This window comes from Acinonyx jubatus, chromosome E3 (genome assembly GCF_027475565.1).
Source record: "Acinonyx jubatus isolate Ajub_Pintada_27869175 chromosome E3, VMU_Ajub_asm_v1.0, whole genome shotgun sequence".
NCBI classification, from domain to species: Eukaryota; Metazoa; Chordata; class Mammalia; order Carnivora; family Felidae; genus Acinonyx; species Acinonyx jubatus.
Genome location: NC_069398.1, coordinates 18,798,726 through 18,816,205, shown reverse-complemented (window position 1 = coordinate 18,816,205; position 17,480 = coordinate 18,798,726). Strand labels below are relative to the sequence as shown.

At 50.4% G+C, this 17,480-nt stretch overlaps 2 protein-coding genes across 5 annotated transcripts; one reads left to right on the top strand and one right to left on the bottom strand.

Annotated features, from left to right (window-relative positions):
* Positions 1–2,565: 2,565 nt before the first annotated feature.
* On the top strand, positions 2,566–5,968 carry DCTPP1 (dCTP pyrophosphatase 1). Its single transcript, XM_015076914.3, has 3 exons — positions 2,566–2,740; positions 3,395–3,505; positions 5,469–5,968. Exons 1-3 carry the CDS (start codon positions 2,640–2,642, stop codon positions 5,767–5,769), a joined length of 513 nt encoding a protein of 170 aa, XP_014932400.1. The 5' UTR covers positions 2,566–2,639; the 3' UTR covers positions 5,770–5,968.
* A 1,868-nt stretch (positions 5,969–7,836) lies between these two features.
* On the bottom strand, positions 7,837–17,286 carry ZNF771 (zinc finger protein 771). 4 transcript variants are annotated; one of them, XM_027051537.2, is made up of 3 exons: positions 17,090–17,286; positions 16,278–16,440; positions 7,837–8,897 (listed from the first exon to the last, which is right to left on the bottom strand). In XM_027051537.2, the coding sequence occupies exons 2-3, from the start codon at positions 16,416–16,418 to the stop codon at positions 8,085–8,087; spliced, it is 954 nt and encodes a 317-aa protein (XP_026907338.1). In that variant the 5' UTR covers positions 16,419–16,440; positions 17,090–17,286; the 3' UTR covers positions 7,837–8,084. The 4 variants fall into 4 exon arrangements, with proteins under 4 accessions (XP_026907338.1, XP_026907336.1, XP_026907337.1 ...); XM_027051535.2 differs by having other exon boundaries at positions 16,278–16,427; XM_027051536.2 differs by lacking the exon at positions 17,090–17,286 and adding an exon at positions 16,791–17,048.
* Positions 17,287–17,480: the final 194 nt, after the last annotated feature.

The following is a 17,480-nucleotide window of genomic DNA, read 5'->3' as shown; positions in this document are numbered from 1 at the left end:
CAACTCCTGGGTCTTCTGTGTCCTCATTCCAGCAAACGGCAAAACTAACCATCTATTTACTCAAGCCAGAAACCCAGGAGTAACCCAGAACTTCCTCTTTCCTCCCAGCTCCCATATCCAACTTCTGTGTTGCCTCATCTATCAGCAACTTCTGTGCTCTCATCTTATCCAGCGGCTTAGTAGCATCCAAATCAGATATTTACTCATTCTGGAACACTCTCCCCTCTTGGCCTCCCTAACACCACACTCTCTTGATTTTCCTCCTGTCTCACCTGCTTTTTCTCTTTTGCCCAACTGCTAAATGCAGAAGTACCCCAAATCTCAGTCTTGTCTATCTAGACTCTTGTATTAATTATTCCTCTTCAGGCCCATGACTTTAAGTGCTATCTAATGACTGAGACTACCAAATCTGAGTCTGAGCCCTGATCTCTCCTCTAAAACTTAGGCTCACAAATCCACCTGTCAAATTGATATGTAGCTTCCCCTTGCTTTGCTTTAAACCAAACTCCTGATGCCACATGTGTTCCTTACCTTCCTCATCCCAGTATGAGTCACCGTCCATCCACCATGTTGCTCAACACTCAAAACCTGTAAGCCACACTTGCCTCTACCCTTTCTCCCATGACTCTTAATTCAAAATCAACAAAGGCTATAGATCTACCTCCAAAAAATATCTCCCCAATACATCCACTTCTCTCCATCTTGACTCACTATCAACCTGGCCCAGAGTCAACATCATATAACCCCCCTGCCAAAACCCTCCAAAGGGTTTCCATAATACTTAAAATTCCAAATCAAATATAGGATAAAATTCATGGTTGGTTGATCTGATCTAGCCTCTTGTCACTTCCCTAATACCATATCCAACCACTCTTCCTTGCTCACCACATTCCTGCTACACTGGAATTCTTTTTGTCTTTAGAACATGCAAAGATTTTTCTGCTTTAAGCATTGGTGTTCCCTCTATCTAGAACTCTATTCCCCTTGATTTTTACTCAGATTAAAAGTCACTTTCTTAATGACAAGTAACAGAAAACCCAACTAAAAGTGGTTTGATTAATAAAATGATTTATTTTCTTATATAACCAGCGTCCTGAATTAGGACTTTTCTGGAACTTGTAAAAATAAGTGTCCCCACAATTTTATCAAGGATCCAGGTCCTTTCTATCTTCCTATCTGCCAATCCCCGTTTGTGGGCTAGCTCTCCACACAAAGATTCCTTCACATACTAACATCTAAAGGCAGAAACATCCTGTGCTTTTTTAAACAAAAGAACTGAGAATCTTTCCCAGGAGTCTCCAGCAGACTTGCTCTAACTTCTCATTGTCAAGATCTAGGCCACATGCTCACCCATAAACTGATCAGGCCAGGGCAATGGGACACGATCAATCAAGTAGAGGAGGGTGAACCCGAGAATAAAACCACAGTTGTGCAAGCATGGAGAAGGGGAAAGTGAAATTGAGCTGGTAACCAACAGCGCTTACCGCCTCATCCCTGGACCATGCAATCTAAAGTTACTCCCACTTCCATAGTGTTTAAATACTTTTCTTCTTATTTTTTTAATAGCTTTTAAAAATGTTTTTATTTATTTTTGAGACAGAGAGAGGCAGAGCATGAGCAGGGGAGGGGCAGAAAGAGAGGGAGACACAGAATCTGAAGCAGGCTCCAGGCTCTGAGCTGTCAGCACAGAGCCCGATGCGGGGCTCGAACTCACGGACTGTGAGCTGAAGTCGGACTTTTAACTGACTGAGCCACCCAGGCGCCCCAACACTTTTATTTTTCATAGTACTTATCATTTGAGGCAATATAGTGTAGAGGTTAATAAAACAGACTCTAAAACCAATTTGCCTGGATTTGGAACCTGGCTACCACATTATTAGCTGCGGAGTTAAATTACTCCATCTCTCCGGGCACCTGGGTGGCTCAGTGGGTTAAGCCTGGGACTCTTAATTTCGTTTCAGGTCACAATCTCACGGTTAATAGGTTTGAGTCCTGGATGGGGCTCTGCACTGTCAGTGTGCGGAGCCTGCTTGGGATTCTCTGCCTCCCCTCTCTCTCTGCCCCTCCCCTGTTTGTGCTCTCTCTCTTTCTCAAAAATAAACTTTAAAAAATTAATTTCTGTTTCTTTACCTGTAAAATGGGGATGACGATGCTATTACCTTATAAGGTTGTTATGAAGATTAAATATGTAAAATGCTTAGAACGGCTACCCTACCTAGTTCCTGTATCCTGGTGACATTCTTGTATCCTTATAATAAATTTCCCTTTCTTGTTTAAACTCTCCATTTCTGGGGTTTTCCCCTGGGCGTCCCAGCCTCACCTCGGCCCCATCCTTTCTCTTTGGCGCCATCTGGCGCCCACGAGAGAAATGACGCGCCTGCGCTCTCCTCGCCTTCTGACCGTTGTCTCTTCCCGGGCAAATCTGGCCCCTATACCTTTAAGATGCCAGGCCAAGTCGCAGGAATCTAGGGACTGGGGCAAGAGGCGAGTGTAAATTCCACACAAGTAATTGGTCTTTCTCGTGGCTCCGCCCCGGGAAGTAGTCGTGAACGCCTGTGATTGGTCGGGGGTCCTGGAGGCAGGTTCTGAGCTTGGCGCGGTGTTTTCCAGCGCATCCCGGCTGCTGTGTGGTGGGTGGCATGTCTCGGCCAAATGGGGTCGCGCGTGGGGACACGGGGGGAGACGGCACTGCTGCTGCCGGCCCCTTCAGCTTCAGCCCGGAGCCCACGCTTGAGGACATGTAAGCCGTCCTTGCCCCAGCCTGGGGAGGTCTCCCCCTTTTTCCCTCCTATTGGGACGGGTCACTCCACGTGGTCTGGAAGAAGGCTATGCTGGGGGGCCCAGATCGGCTGGCTGTCCTGGGCGAGCCATGTTAACCTCCTTATCTGCGAAATGGGCTTAGTGATGCACACCTGAGGCAGGGGAAATGGTGATGCCCGGTGAGTGATATTAGAACCAGCCTTGGGGAAATATGGCTATTCCGGTGCTGCTTCCGCCCGGCCCCTGCCCTCCAGGAGTGGGTGGTAGGATGGGGGCAAAAGCAGTGCTGAGAGGTGGGTGACATTATTTTTTACTAGAGGAAATCAAGGAGGGCTTCTTAGGGGAAATGTTCCTGGAGCTGCACTTTGTAAAATCAGCGGAAGCAGCATCAAGAGGTGGAATAATGGAAAAGACACTATTGTTAGGTTTTGATAGAGTTCAGGGTCTGAGTAGGGCGCACCCACTTTAGAGATGCGGAGTCCAAGTCCCATAGAGAAGAAACGGTTTGCTTAAGGCCATCCAAAGAATTAGGTGCGGAACTAATGCCCCCACTAGGTATCACTGAGATACCTGCCTGGTCGTCCGCATTCTCTAACCCTGGGACCTGGGCTTCTACTCCTTTCTTCTGTTCCAGCCGCCGCCTCCATGCTGAATTTGCTGCTGAACGAGACTGGGGCCAGTTCCACCAGCCTCGGAACCTCCTACTGGCCTTGGTGGGGGAAGTGGGGGAGCTGGCAGAGCTCTTGTGAGTAGATGGAAGTCTTTTTGGAAGAGTCTGTGTTGTGGGGGAGGGGAACATTTATCTGATCATTAAATATCCATGCCAGGCTGTGTCTGGGGATACAGAAATGACTCACCTGTCCCTGCCCTCTTGGGGCATCCATTCTTCTGGGAAAGAAAGGTGTGGAAACAGCAAGGCAGGTCCAGGTCTTAAGAAGGGATGGTGACAGCCTACCTTGACCTCTGCCTCTGGGGTGGAAAGGAGAGTATTCTTTAGGAGACCTGCCTGTGGCCTTCCAGACCGAAGAATCCTTTCCCAAGGTAGTGAGTGGGAAAGGGCAAGTTAAATTAAGGGAGTTTTTTGTTTTGTTGTTGTTTTAAAGAGAGCTCAAGCAGGGGAGAGGGGCAGAGGAGGAGACAGAGAGAGAGAGAGGGAGAGGGAGAGTCTTAAGCAGGCTCCATGCTCAGTGCAGAGTTGGACACAGGGATTGATTCCACGACCCTTGGATCATGACCTGAGCCAATCAAGAGTCAGATGCTCAACTGACTGAACCACCCAGGCACCCCATTCAGGAAGATCCTGAGACTCCTCCAGGGTAAGCTTTTCAAGAGAGAGCAGGATTTTGTATCTGTTTCGTTGTCTAGTATGTCCCGAGTGCCTCACACATAACAGAATGAGTGGCGGGCCGTGGAAGAGAGAGGTGGCGTATGAACCCAGAGTGACAAAGTTGGAGTTAGGAAGTGATGGAGTTTGAACAGAAGACCTGACAGATTTGAAGGGTAGAAAGATCACGGTGTCTGCAGGGTGGATTGGGTCACCAAGAGAATCAGGGCAGGGGAGACCTGTGAGGAGGCTGATACAGATCCCTCAAAGAGGTGGGAAGGCCTAAATCAAGGCCTGAACTTTGGGAATGGAGAAACGAGAGCACAGAGATGTAAGGGCAAACCATTCATTTATTGCGGTTTTGTGAGCATCAGCTATGTGCTAGGTCTTCTAGAATTAAGAGATATAGCCTTCAACAAGACAGACATGGTTCCTGGGGTGCCTGGGTGCCTCAGTCAGTGGAGCATGCAACTCTTGATCTCAGGGTTGTGAGTTCAAGCCCAATGTTGGATATAGAGATGACTTAAAATCTTGGGGATTAACAAAAAAAAAAAAAAAAAAAAAAATAGACATGGTTCCTGTCTTCAGAGTGCAAGGAGACTAACAATAAATAAGCAAACTAATTTTAAAAGACCAGGAATTGTGATAAAGTTCTATGGGGAAAACAACCCAAAGTGATGAAAAAGAAAGTAACAAGGAGAAGGCTTTTCTGAGCAGATGACATCTGTGCTGAGACCTCAGGAAGGAGCCAGCCACAGGAAGAATCTGGTGGGGGAGCAGGGAGAAGAGCATTTAACGCAGAGGAGGCAGTAAGTGCAAAGGCCCTGTGACAATATGGCCGGTTTGCCAGACAGGACGGGCCAGAGTGGCTTTAGGTGGGGGGCAGGAGGGAGAGTGGTGGATAATGACTTTGGAAGAGGCAGGAGACAGCTCATACAGGATCTAAAGGGCATGGTCAGGCGTTTGGATTTTATTTTAAGCCCGGTTGGAGGAAATTGTAGCAGGGGAGGGACAAAGTGTAATTTCTGCTTATGAAAGATGGTACTGAGCAAGAGTAGGAGATGAGCTAGCAAGCTTTCACAGGTCTGAGAATTAGTCTGGAGTGGCAGTGGCTAGGGCTGGAGAGAGTACAATTGGGTCTTAGCAAGTGAAATGTTCTCTTGACCACTCCTTGGCTTGGGTTGGGGCACACAGGTCTGGATGAGTCATCTATCGGGGTCTCTTCCCCACCCTGACTCTGCCTAGGGTGCAGGTGGGTTGAGTTGTCCTTGAAGGAACTTCCTAAGAGGTGGGCCTTCCTTGCTGCAAGGACTAGGCTGCTCCCAAGAGAGGTGGAGTCTGTGGTCTTAGCATCTGTGTTTGTGCCTGTGTGTTCTGCCTCCAGTCAGTGGAAACCTGATGAGGAGCCTGGCCCCCAAGCCTGGCCCCCCAGGGAACGGGCAGCCCTTCAAGAGGAGCTTAGTGATGTCCTCATCTACCTGGTGGCACTAGCAGCACGCTGCCATGTGGATCTGCCCCAAGCGGTGCTCTCCAAGATGGACATCAACCGACAGCGCTACCCAGCACATCTGTCCCGTGGCTCTGCCCTCAAGTATACAGACTTACCCCATGGGGCCACCTCTGAAGACCAAGCTGGGGGGCCTGCAGACCTTGCCTGTGAGTCCACAGGCCAGGCCTCAACCTAGAACCATGCGCACAGGACCTGCAACTCGGCATGGCATCTGAGAAGCAGAGAGTGACCTGGTCACGGAACTTTTTCTAGTCCTTTCCTAATAGGTCATGGGCCAAGGGGCCCTACTTCCTAAGGCCTGAGGCCCGAGAACCTCCAGAAGACAGCCTCCTGGAATTTTCTCTCTCAATAAAAGTTTTGGTTAGCAACTTCTAGATTCTTTCTGGAATAACTGGGAAGGCTCTATCCCAGCAAGTACTGGAGAAGGGCACCAGGGATGTCTCTGAGCCCAGCTCCCATGTTTCTTTAGTGTACCTCCCACCTATAGGGCAGAAAGATCTGCTTTCTACCAAGATCACTGATGTCATGCAATTCCCTGACCCTGTCTGGGCATCTAAAGGGGATTGGAGGCTGTATGTAGAGTTGGTTAAGAGCCCAGATTCTGGAGCTAGGCTGTCTGGGTTCAGATGCCATCTTTGATAGTTATGAGCTGGATGACATTCATCAAAGTACTTCATCTTTCTGCACCTTGGTTTCCTCATCTAAAATGAAAATAATGAGATCTATCTCATCATGCTGTAAGGTTTAAGTAAGCTATTTTAAGTAGAGTGCTTAGGACAGTGCCTGGCACATAGCAGGGACTTTCCAAGTCTGCAGTTACCTGTTTGCTTTTTCAACTCAGAATTTTCAGGCCCCCAGAGCAGGAAATGTCAACAGTTAAGTTGGAGCTGGGCCTAAAACCCATCCCTGTCCATCAGGACCCCAACCCTGTGAGAGCCGAATGCCCCTCTTTGTGGGCCCCCATCACAGGGATCCCCCTCCTCTTGGAGAGGGTCTCTTGCCTCCTCCCATCCTCCTAAGGCCAATTTCCACTTGTATACCTAAAGATAGTGTTGGGTGTGTATGATTTACCCATTGTGTGACCTCGGGCACATCACTTCCCTTTCTGGGATACCCACAGCCTGTCTCCCTCACAGTGCAGAGTAATGCTGGGGAAAAAAAACTTTTAAACTATTTTTGCTGCCCCTACGAGCCATTTCCACATCAGCAAAATAAGGCATTCCTTTTACTGATGACCTCACTCCTTTAACCAGTGACCTCTTACTTGCCAGGTAAAACACAATCCAGATTGGAACCGCTTCAGCTTTGTGTTCCCAAACCCACCTTTCCTCCCTACCAGTGACAGCAGGACTCTCATCCTTACTGATTGATCTCTTATCACATACCCTCTCCATGGTGAGTTCTCTCCTATCTCCTCTATGTAAGCAACTTCCCTTCCTTTCCACTAGCAGATATAAAGCATCATCGAGTCTCTTTCCTACTGACAAACCCCCAACAAATCTCCAGCCACTGCGCTCTTGCTTTTCACAGCCAAGCCTCTTAAAATGGATTGTCTACACCCATCCGCTGGGCTTCCTCATTCTCCTATTTATACTCTAACCCACTCAAGGATGGCTTTCACCCCCACGCGTCTTCTCACCACTTTCCCGGAGCTACAAATACAGCATCTAAGAGAGCTGACCACTCCCTCCATGAAACACTTTCCTCTAGATTTTCCAGACGAGACACTTCTGGTTTTCTTTCTAGCTGTGGCTGCCCTTTCATGAACTCTTCTTGGGTACCCTCTCATCCACTCCAGACCTGATATCCCCAAACTACTATTTCCAATCACCTCTCTGACCCCTATGCGTTCACTTCACCCTCAACATGTCCAGACTGGGGCGTAACCATTGTCACCACAATTCCTGCCCTGCTCCTCATCCTGTGCCCTCATCTCTGACTCTGCCCGTCATCCAAGCTAAGAAATGAAATCAGCCGATCTCTCCTAGACTGAAGCTCATGCCTGCTCACCAATGAATGCAGTGGCTGTTTGATCAGAATGTGCAGGATTTGTGCAACCTTCCAGACCTGAAGTTACGAGGACAATCAAGGGCCAATCCCCCCACGTAAAGCCGGTGCAAGAAATCCTTTTGGGCTTATAGCCTCACTTGGCTCCATGGTAACTCATTCATATCACTCAAGCCTGGGGAAAACCCCAACTTTCCTCCTCCCCTCCCTCACCTCACTCACAGGCACGGGTGGGGTGAGGATTTAATACTTTATTCACTAACACGGGCCAAGGGGTTGTAGTGAGAGGGAGTGGGCACTGCTTCCTGATACCGCAGTAGGGCGTTCTCCCGGCCTCCCAGTTCCAAGGCAGTCAGGCCTGCTGTCCCACCCCTTTCCCAGTGGGGCGGGGAGATCCAGGGTAATGCAGCCCCAGGTAGGGGTCCCAGCGTGTCCCTGCCCCCAGCCGGACGCTAGCGGCCCCACAGGGACGAGAACGGCGGCTCAGCTGCCCTCGCAGTCTGGGCAGCGCTCGGTGGCAGTGGCGGCCGTGGCGCCAGGGGGTAGCTTGAAGTCCCGGCCGCAACCAGCGCAGATATAGAGACGACGCCGCATGTGCGCGCGACGGTGACGGATGAAGTGCGAGCTGAGGCGGAAGCGCCGGCCGCATTCGGCGCACGGGTAGGGCCGCTCCCCTGTGTGCGTGCGCGCATGCTCCGCCAGGTTGGAGCGGTGGCCGAAGCGGCGGCCGCAGACGGCGCACCGGTGCGGCTTCTCGCCGGTGTGCACGCGTCGGTGCTTGGCCAGAGCCGAACTCTGAGCGAAGCGCGTGCCGCAGTCGGCGCAGGCGTACGGCCTCTCGCCCGTGTGCGTGCGTCGGTGGCGCGCCAGGCACGAGCTGCCGCCGAAGGCGCGTCCGCAGTCCGGGCACGCGTACGGCTTCTCGCCCGTGTGCACGCGCAGGTGCTGTGCGTAGTTGGAGCTCTGCGCGAAGCGGCGTCCGCAGTGCGCGCATGCGTACGGCTTCTCGCCGGTGTGGCGCCGCCGATGCTGCCGCAGGTTCGAGGCGGCCGAGAAGCGCTTGTCGCACTCGGGGCACTCGTAGGGCCGCTCGCCCGTGTGCGTGCGGCCGTGTTTGGTCAGTGCCGACTTCTGTGAGAAGCGCCGGCCGCACTCGGTGCACGCGAAGGGCCGCTCGCCCGTGTGCGTGCGTGCGTGCTTCGCCAGCGTGGAGCGGCGCGCGAAGGCGCGGCCGCAGTCCGGGCACGCGTGTGGGCGCGCCGGGTCGGCCGACGGCGCTGGCGCCTCGCTCGGGACCTGCGGGGAGAAGGCGGGGGGGGGGGGGGGAGACGTCAGCCCTGACTGCGGGCGGCGGGAGCCGGAGACCCGGGTCTCCGCAAGCCGCAGCCTTTCAGTTCCCCGTTGTAAAACTGAAAAAGCAACGGTGCCCGCCTCGGGACGGTTGTGCGCTTTAAATGAGACAGTATGTTAACGCACGTATCACAAGGCCTAGTGATACTCAAGCTCTTTGTTATTAATTCGACAAATATTTATTGAGTGCGCAAGATATGCCGGACTATGTTTAGGCACTGGGGATTCAACATTAAAATTTAAAAAGTCCCGCTACAGGGAGGATAGATAAGAAGTTGCTGGCATTGGGGCAGGGAGGGGGAGGCTTCATTTAAATAGGATTGTTAAGAAACCTTACTGATAAAACGTGAGCAGAGGGACCTAAAGAAGGTGAGAGAACAGGCTACACAAGGAAGCAAGGCCCTGCAGGGGGTCTGCCTGTTGAGTTCCACGAAGGGCAAGAAAAAGTGCCTAGGGCAGAATGCTTGAGGGGGAGAGTGATGAATGGGATGGTCTTGCTGGGACTCTCTCAGCTTAGGGTCAAGTGATATGAATGAGATGGGGAACCAAAAGAGGAGATGTCAGATGATTGGGAGCAGGGACCTGAACAGATCAGACTCAGGTTGCTGGGGTTGAGAACAGAAGCAAGGAAGGGAGAGGGCAGAAGCAGGAGCCCAGAGAGGAGACCGCTATACTGCAGCCGTCTCTGAAGATGGTGGCTCACACCCAGGTGACAGGTGGAAAGTGGAAGTGGCCTGCTTCTGGGTATATCGTGTAGTTGAAGACCACAGATTTGACAATAGAGTGGCTCTGAGGTATAATGAAAGAGAGGGGTCAAAATGACTCCGCCCAGATTTTGAGTTTGGCCACTGCAAAAGTGGGATGGCCATCTACAGAGATGAGGGCGGTAGGAGCAAGGCGGTAGGTGAAATCTGTTCTGGAGCATATCTGTGGTTCTCCTGGACACATCTGGAGCTCAAGAAAGAAGCCTATGCTTGGAGATGTTAATTGGGAAGCCGGCAGCCTACAGATGGTTTTTAAAGCTGAGTCTGGATGAGATCACCCCAGGAATGGGGAGAGAGAACCTGGGGCAGCAAGGTGATCAGCTAGCAAAGAAGGCTGAACGGGAGCAGTCAGTGAGGCAGGAGAGCCAGGAAGGCATGGTATGGTGTCTTAGAAGCCAGGCCAGGACCAAGTCCAGGCTCTTTAATAAACTTTTCAGAGCAAGCACCTATCATTTTTTAAGTTGTGAAGGCAAGGCCTGAAATGGAAAGTTTTGAAAATGAGCCAGTTTCATGAGGTCTGAGCCTCCAGAGATAAAATCAGAAGAAATGCTTTGTAAGAGGCAGGTGAAGAGAAAACTTTTTACTAACAGCAGAGTGAAGGGGAATACTGGGGGCACATTATTTCCTCCTTAGAAAAGAGAATGTGGGGCACCTGGGTGGCTCAGTCGGTTAAGCGTCCGACTTCGGGTCAGGTCATGATCTCGCAGCTTGTGAGTTTGAGCCCCGCGTCGGGCCCTGTGGTGACAGCTCGGAGCCTGGAGCCTGCTTCAGATTCTGTGTCTCCCTCTCTCTGTGCCCCTCCCCTGCTCATGCTCTGTCTCTGTCTCAAAAATAATTAAAACATTAAAAAAAATTAAAAAAGAAAAAGAGAATGCTCACCCCAGCAGAAGTGGTATTGAGCACCTACCATGAACCAAACAGGCACATTAATTCATGACCAAATGAAATACCTGGCACATATTAAGGACAAGAAAGTGTTAGCTGCTCCCCATATTCAATCTCCACAAAGTAGTTACTACTATTCTCACTTTATAGATAAAGAAACTCTCTTAAAAGGGTGAGTGACAAGAACAGTGAGGCTCTTTTCTTTCTGAAGTGCAAGGATAGCAACTTCAGGTCCTTCAAGATCCTTTGTAAATAGTCAGTGGCTTTTCTGTAACCAACTCAGAAACTGGAAAACAAGGCAGTTTGGAAATTAATGATCAGCCATGGGAATTCTGGTTTAAACGTACATATAATGATAACAGTGATAGCGATACAGTTAAGGCTTTGACAGTGCTACTTTATGTACATTATTGTATTAAGTCTTCCTGTCATCCCCTTGAATTGGGTGTTATCTCTTGATAGTTGAGAAAACAGAGGCTCATTGAGATCAGATTCACAAAGCCAGAGGGAGTCAGGACTGACTGTAGAGCACTCGCCCTTAACCAGGCTACATTGCTTCCCTGTACTAGAACAGCCAAGACGTGACAGAGGCTGGACTCCAAGCCTCTGGTGCTCTCCAAGAGGGATTCGAGGTTAAAATACAACTTGATACTTTAAATCAAGAAACTCCGCACAGCAGATTTGGCACAGTCTGAATTCAAGGTCATACCAGTCTTGCCCTGGTTTTGACATCTGTTGTGTTTGTTTAAACATGTCGGCCATTGTGGAGAGAATTTTTCTCATTATATTTACATTTTTGGGGCCCATTTTTTCTTTGGCACCCTTCTATAAGATGACTGACCAGCCTGAGGGCTTTCTTATGCTGGGCTCACTGACTCAGGTGAAAGGAAATCTTCACATGAGTAACCTTAGTATCGCCAGCTTAAGGACTCAGGGCCCCAGAAAGAATTTTTTTTCTTTTCTTTTTTTTAAGTAATCTCTACATCCAACGGGGGCCTCAAACTCATGACCCTGAGATCAAGAGTCACATGCTCTACTGACAGAGCCAGCCAGGAGCCCTCCAGGAAGAATCTTGGTAAGACAGGTAGGGTCTAGCTCATTAAGACCCCAAGCAAGTCACTTCCTTCCCCTGCCTCAGTGTCCCAAGGAAGGCGGGATAGGCTAGGTGAGATAAAAATTTCCCAACTTGAGGGATGCACACCCCGTACATGCAAGAGTACTCTAGGTGTTATGTAGGGAAACTATCTTATAACCATTGTGTATTTATTTTCATGGACATTAGAAAAACAGTAGATCACATGAAATCCACGATTCCATCAGCATTATTGTTTAGATGAAGGCAGATTTATTTAACAAAATGATGTGAATCTATCGGAAGAAAAGAGAACATAAACGAGCACAACAGGTGAGCGACACACAGGTCACTGAGGCTTGGCCAGTACCAGACTAGGGGATCATTAAAGGTCCTTCCATGCCTTTAATTCTGCAACTAGTAGACTTAGACATTAGACTTAGACATTAGAATGGCATTTGCACTCTAACAAGAGGGTACTATGAGGAGACAAATATAATAATATGAAAATCCAGGTAGCTGAAGTTTGTGATTTTTGTCTTCCTGCTTAAGTATTTTTTTTTAAACTTTTAATATGTTTATTTATTTTTTGAGAGAGAGACAGAGTGTGAGCAGGGGAGGGGCAGAGAAAGAGAGGGAGACACAGAACCCGAAGCAGGCTCCAGGCTCCGAGAACCCGATGTGGGGCTTGAACCCACAAGCCGCGAGATCATGACCTGAGCCGAGGTCAGATGCTTAACTGACGGAGCCACCAGGCGCCCCCTTGCTTAAGTATTTTTTGTAATCACTTTTTAAAATTCATATTCTCCTCAGCCTTTACTTTCCTAATTAACAACAACAACAACAACAACTACTACTACCATTCACTGAGCGTTCACTATGTGCCAGGAACTGTGCTAAGTGCTTTTCATCCATGTTCTCATTTTAAACTCTCACAACCTTTTGGGTTAGGTATCATCTGCTCCGTTTCTGAGTAAGGAAATAAGACTCGGCAGTAAAGTGATTACCCGAGGCCACATGGCTAATCAATGGCAGAGCCAGGATCTGAACTGAAAGTCTGTCATCATCCAAAATACCTCTTCTCTGCCATGATGCCATTCTATCTCACTGACAAGTTTGAGATCATCTGCACAGCTTGTCTCCCTCCCCTGGACTCTTTTAGCAATCAGAATCTCCCCTCTTTTTGGTACAAAGTATAAAACAAGACCCTATCCTCTTGCTCCTAGCTACAGGAACTGTGGTCTACAGATCAACATCAGCATCACTAGGAATTTGTTAGAAATGCAGAATCTTGGGGCCTCTGGGTGGCTCGGTGGTTAAGCGCCCGACTTAGGCTCAGGTCATGATCTTACATATCCTGAGTTGGAGCCCTGCGTCGGGCTCTGCTGACAGCTCAGAACCTGGAGCCTGCTTCGGATTCTGTGTCTCCCTTTCTGCCCCTCCCCCACTCATGCTCTGTCTGTCTCTTTCTCGAAAATAAAGAGTAAAAAAAAAAAAAAAAAGATGGGGTGCCTGGGTGGCTCAATCAGTTGGGTGTCTGACTTCAGCTCAGGTCATGATCTCACAGTTCCTGGGTTCGAGCCCCACATCAGGCTTTGGGCTGACAGCTCAGAGTCTGGAGCCTGCTTTGGACTCTGTGACCCCCTCTCTCTGCCCTTGGCCTGCTCTCACTCTGTCTCTGTCTCTGTCTCTCTCAAAAGTGAATAAACGTTAAAAAATAATATATTAAAAAAAAAAAAGAACAAGAAAGAAGGAAATGCAGACTCTCAAGTCCCACCCCAGACCTGCAGAATCAAAATCTCCATTTTAACAAGATCACCAGGTGATTTGTATGCATGTTAAAAGTTAAGAAATCTGATCTAGAAGAGACAAGAGCAGCTCCCGAAGAAAACAGGTAGAAAAGGTGAAGAGGGGTTTACAGGCTGAAAGACCATATGGGCTTTTCTTTTCTTTTCTTTTTTTTAAGTAATCTCTACTTAAAGTCTTAGAGATGAGAAAGGGTCAGGTGTGTTTGAAGTCAGGGCTTGGGATAGGAGCTGAGTGATTAGAGATAAGCCAGGACATGAGGTCAGATGGTGAGGAGCTCTGAATGCCAGGCTTAGGGAGCTGAGACTTTATCGTGAAGGAAACAGAAAACCACTCAAGGGTTTAAGCAAAGAGAGAGAGGATTGGATGTGCATAGAGCCCTCTGAGAAAATCTTTTCTATTCATTAAAGATAGATTGGATTTTGATGGGCAGTGACAGGATACTCCAGACCCTGAGTGCAGCATAATTAAGGCCCATTTTGGACAATGACTGGCCATGAGCCTGGGTGATAGCTAAGAGTCACAGAATGTTAGCACTGGGAAGAGCTTTTGAGGTCACTATTTCATAGAAACTGAGACTCAGGGAGACCACACAGCAAGTTAATGAGCTATGCTGCGGGCACAGTTCGTGGGATGTCTGTGTGTCATCCTCAATCCCAACCCCCGCCACCCCCCCAAATCCAGTAACCCAGATGATACCTTTCAGGTGGGCAGTCAAGGATTTTAACTCTCATGACTCCTCTATACAGACGAGAAAGCCAAGGCAAAGCTGGTGACTGGCAGTTAGGATTGGAACCAATGCTTTTCACTGCTACATGATACCATTTAGAGTCTAGCCCTACATACCTTTGATGACTAGACATGCCCACTCCCCATATTCTCATCCTTACCTCCAGCCAGTCCAATCAGGATTCACAAATGTCCCCGTCTCTCCCTCTTTTCCCCATTGCTGTCAAAACCTTAGACTAGGCTACCAGCCTTACCTGGCTTGGTACCCCACGGCAGCCAGTGTTTCTTCTAAAGAGAAAATCACTCATGTCCCTCCTCCGATTTGAGACTATGTCTAAATTTCTATGTTGGCTTCCAATGCCTTTTACACTTTGGCTCCGCCTACTTCTCTGGCCTCCTCTCCTCTGAGCCTTTGCGTTTGCTATTTCCTTCTGGGAGGCCTTTCTCCTCCTCCAATCACCAAGTCTTGAAGGACCAAGTCATCTCCCTGAAGCCTTCCCCATTGCCTTGAGTTGTCTGCTCTCCGTCCTCTGTCTAGGCCTCCGTTGGCTTCTCTGTCCACTGCCAGCCCCAGGTTTCAGCCCACAAAGTTCTTTGATAGAAAGGACTTGAAACATCTCCAAAAGGATTACCTAGTGTCCGGTCCTGAACCCCAGGGAGAAGAATGAAGGTCAGCAGCATATACTTACGTCGTGTTTATTATGCACCAGACACAGTTCTGACTCTTTACATGTATTAACTCACTTAGTCCCCACAACCTCAGGAAGTGAGTGCTGTTATGATCTCCCTTTTACAAATGAGGAAACTGAGCCACAAAGAGGTTAAGAAGCTTGCCCAAGGTCACACAGCTGGAAAGTGATAGAGTTGGAAGTCTACACCAAGCCCTGGAGTCTGGGGTCTTAAATTATAGGCCAAAGGTGGAGATGAGGGCATCCACAGAGCCAGAGACACAGGCTGAACTAGGATGACAGGCCAAAGGAGGCCTGAGGAAAACGGAACTAAACAGTTATTTTCACTGGAAGCAGTTGCCAAAGCAGCCAGCCCCCGCCCCCTAAGGCCCACCACACCCACTAGGGGGCAGCAGAACTGTCTTTCCCAGAGAACTGGCCCCTAGCAGAACGAAATGAGAGGGAGCCTGGGCCCAGAAACCCCGCCCAACAGGAGCCCTCCAGTTGGACTCAGGGCTCCTCTGGCTTGGGGTGAGAGTTCTAGGGTTCTGGAAGTGGAAATATATACCTGGTGGCAGTTAGGATCTCCAGTGGGGAAATCTAACTCATATTGAGATCTCCTAAAAATTCCTTTCTTTAAACCTTCAAAACCCTCAGGGTAAAACCAGAGGTTCCCCCGCCCCAGGCTGCCAGCCACTCTACTCTCATCCATGCTACAGCCTGATTGAACTACTTCTCCCAGTGCCTTCCCTTCTCCCAGTGCCCCACCCACTCCCCTGGGCCACGTAAGGGGCCATTCCTTTTAAATCTCAGACCCCCACTGGCCTCAGCTAAGCCATCCCTTTCCTAACTTTGAGACCTTGGGCCAGTCACCAAACCGTCCAGTTTCCTGGGCCTCAGTTTCCTCACCTGTGAAATGGAACAAATCCTAACTACGGTACAGATTTGCGGTACTTAGAACAGTGTCTGGTGCATAGCAAATGCTACTAAGAGTCAGGTGTTCCTAATGCTGTTGCCTACCTAACGACCCCCTCCTCACCCCTAAGTGTGCATTAAGTTCCCAGCTCTGGACTTCCACACCTCCTGTGCCTGCACCCATCACACGGGATTGTAGCTGTGTGGTTACTTGTCAGTTTAATCCGTCTCGTCCTCGAGCTCCACGGGGAACCGGGGGAACCAAGGAGAGCATTCCCTGTCCAGCACCCAGCACAGAGCCTGGCAGAGCAAGTGTGACATCTGTATGATGGCAGCATGGGCAAAAGAGCAGAAGGATGGGCCACCAACTTGAGATTCTAGGTCTAAGATGCAGAGAAAAGTTTAGGCTGGATTGATGGTTTGTCTGAGGGTGGCTGGACCCGACCAGACATAAGAGAAACCAGGCCCCCTGGTGTGGGACACGTACCTCCTTGTTGTCCATGGGGATCTTGAGTTTCACCACCTCATATTTCTCCTCTCCCTCATCTTCCTCACCCTTCACCAGCAGCACCATCTCCTCTTGCATCTCTTCCTCTTCCTCCTCCTCTGTCTGCTGTTCACCAGGCATCTTGGTGTTCTGGGGTGAGGGGCTGGGTCAAAAGCTCAGGACTTGCACCCACTCCCACCCCGCCCCGTGGCCCTGACCCCAGCAAGTCGGTGAAGCCTGGGCTTCTCCCGCTCTGCCCTGGTCTCTGGGTCTGCCCTCTTCCCTCCACCCAGCCCAGCCCAGCCCCACGCCCCAGGACCAGCTCCGAAGACACTCGTTCTCCCCACTCATCCCGGCATTCAAGGCCCTGTGCAGTACGAATCTCCAGCCCCAGCAAGTCGGCACCCTCCCCACGCTGAGTCACTCCCCCGCGTCTGGGCCAGAGGCCCTGAGCTCTAGGGCATGGTCTGGGGGCGGGATCGGGGCGGAGACCCCGGTGGGGTGCGCACTCACCAGCCGCAGATTCGGCGCTCTCACAGCCCCTGGCCAGGGCGCCGGGCGGTTGGGCACTCTGCGAGGCCGCGGCTCCGGGGGCGGGGTGGGGCGGGGCCTCGCAGACGGCCAGTCATTGGTCAGGTCACCTAACCCCGCCCACGAGGAGGAGGGGCCCAGAGGACCCAGGCGTCCGGCCAGAACTGCCCCGGGAGGGTGGCGAGCCCAGATCTGGCGCCCTCCGCTGTACCCCAACTCCCAGGAACCCCTGGCCACCCCATCCCGGCGTCCAAGGTCTTCGCAGTCCAGTTGTTACCTACCTTCAAGGATCGTCTCCTGTGGCCGCCTCGGAGATCTCCGCTGCGGCCAAGCGCGTCTGCTCCGCCCAAAATAGGCCACGTGCGCTCCCGCCCCGGCCTGGGCCTCTCGCTGGCGCCCCGCCTGGAGGGCGGACCCGGTTGCCTGCTCACCTCTTCCCTTCCCTCTTTTTTCCTCCTCTCCTCTTTTTTCTTCTTTCCCGGCGTCGCCCTCCCAGTCTCCTGGTGTCTGGGATGTCTTGCCCCTTGAATATGTACTTCGCAAATCAACAGCCACCCAAGCTACCGCAGCCACTTAGGGTGTGGCGTGCCTACTATGCGCCAGCATTATGCTAAGTGTTTTACACACATGATCTTTGATCTGCACAACGGTGGGTCCATTTTACAGATCAGC

Bases quoted from the DNA above. Each gene is read 5' to 3' on its own strand.
- DCTPP1 (XM_015076914.3), top strand. From the start codon at position 2,640: ATGTCTCGGCCAAATGGGGTCGCGCGTGGGGACACGGGGGGAGACGGC. The intron at 2,741-3,394 runs GTAAGCCGTCCT...CTTCTGTTCCAG, and splicing joins GAGCCCACGCTTGAGGACAT to CCGCCGCCTCCATGCTGAAT. The intron at 3,506-5,468 runs GTGAGTAGATGG...TTCTGCCTCCAG, and splicing joins GGGGAGCTGGCAGAGCTCTT to TCAGTGGAAACCTGATGAGG.
- ZNF771 (XM_027051537.2), bottom strand. From the start codon at position 16,418: ATGCCTGGTGAACAGCAGACAGAGGAGGAGGAAGAGGAAGAGATGCAA. The intron at 8,898-16,277 runs GTACGTGTCCCA...TTCTCCCCGCAG, and splicing joins TCCCCATGGACAACAAGGAG to GTCCCGAGCGAGGCGCCAGC.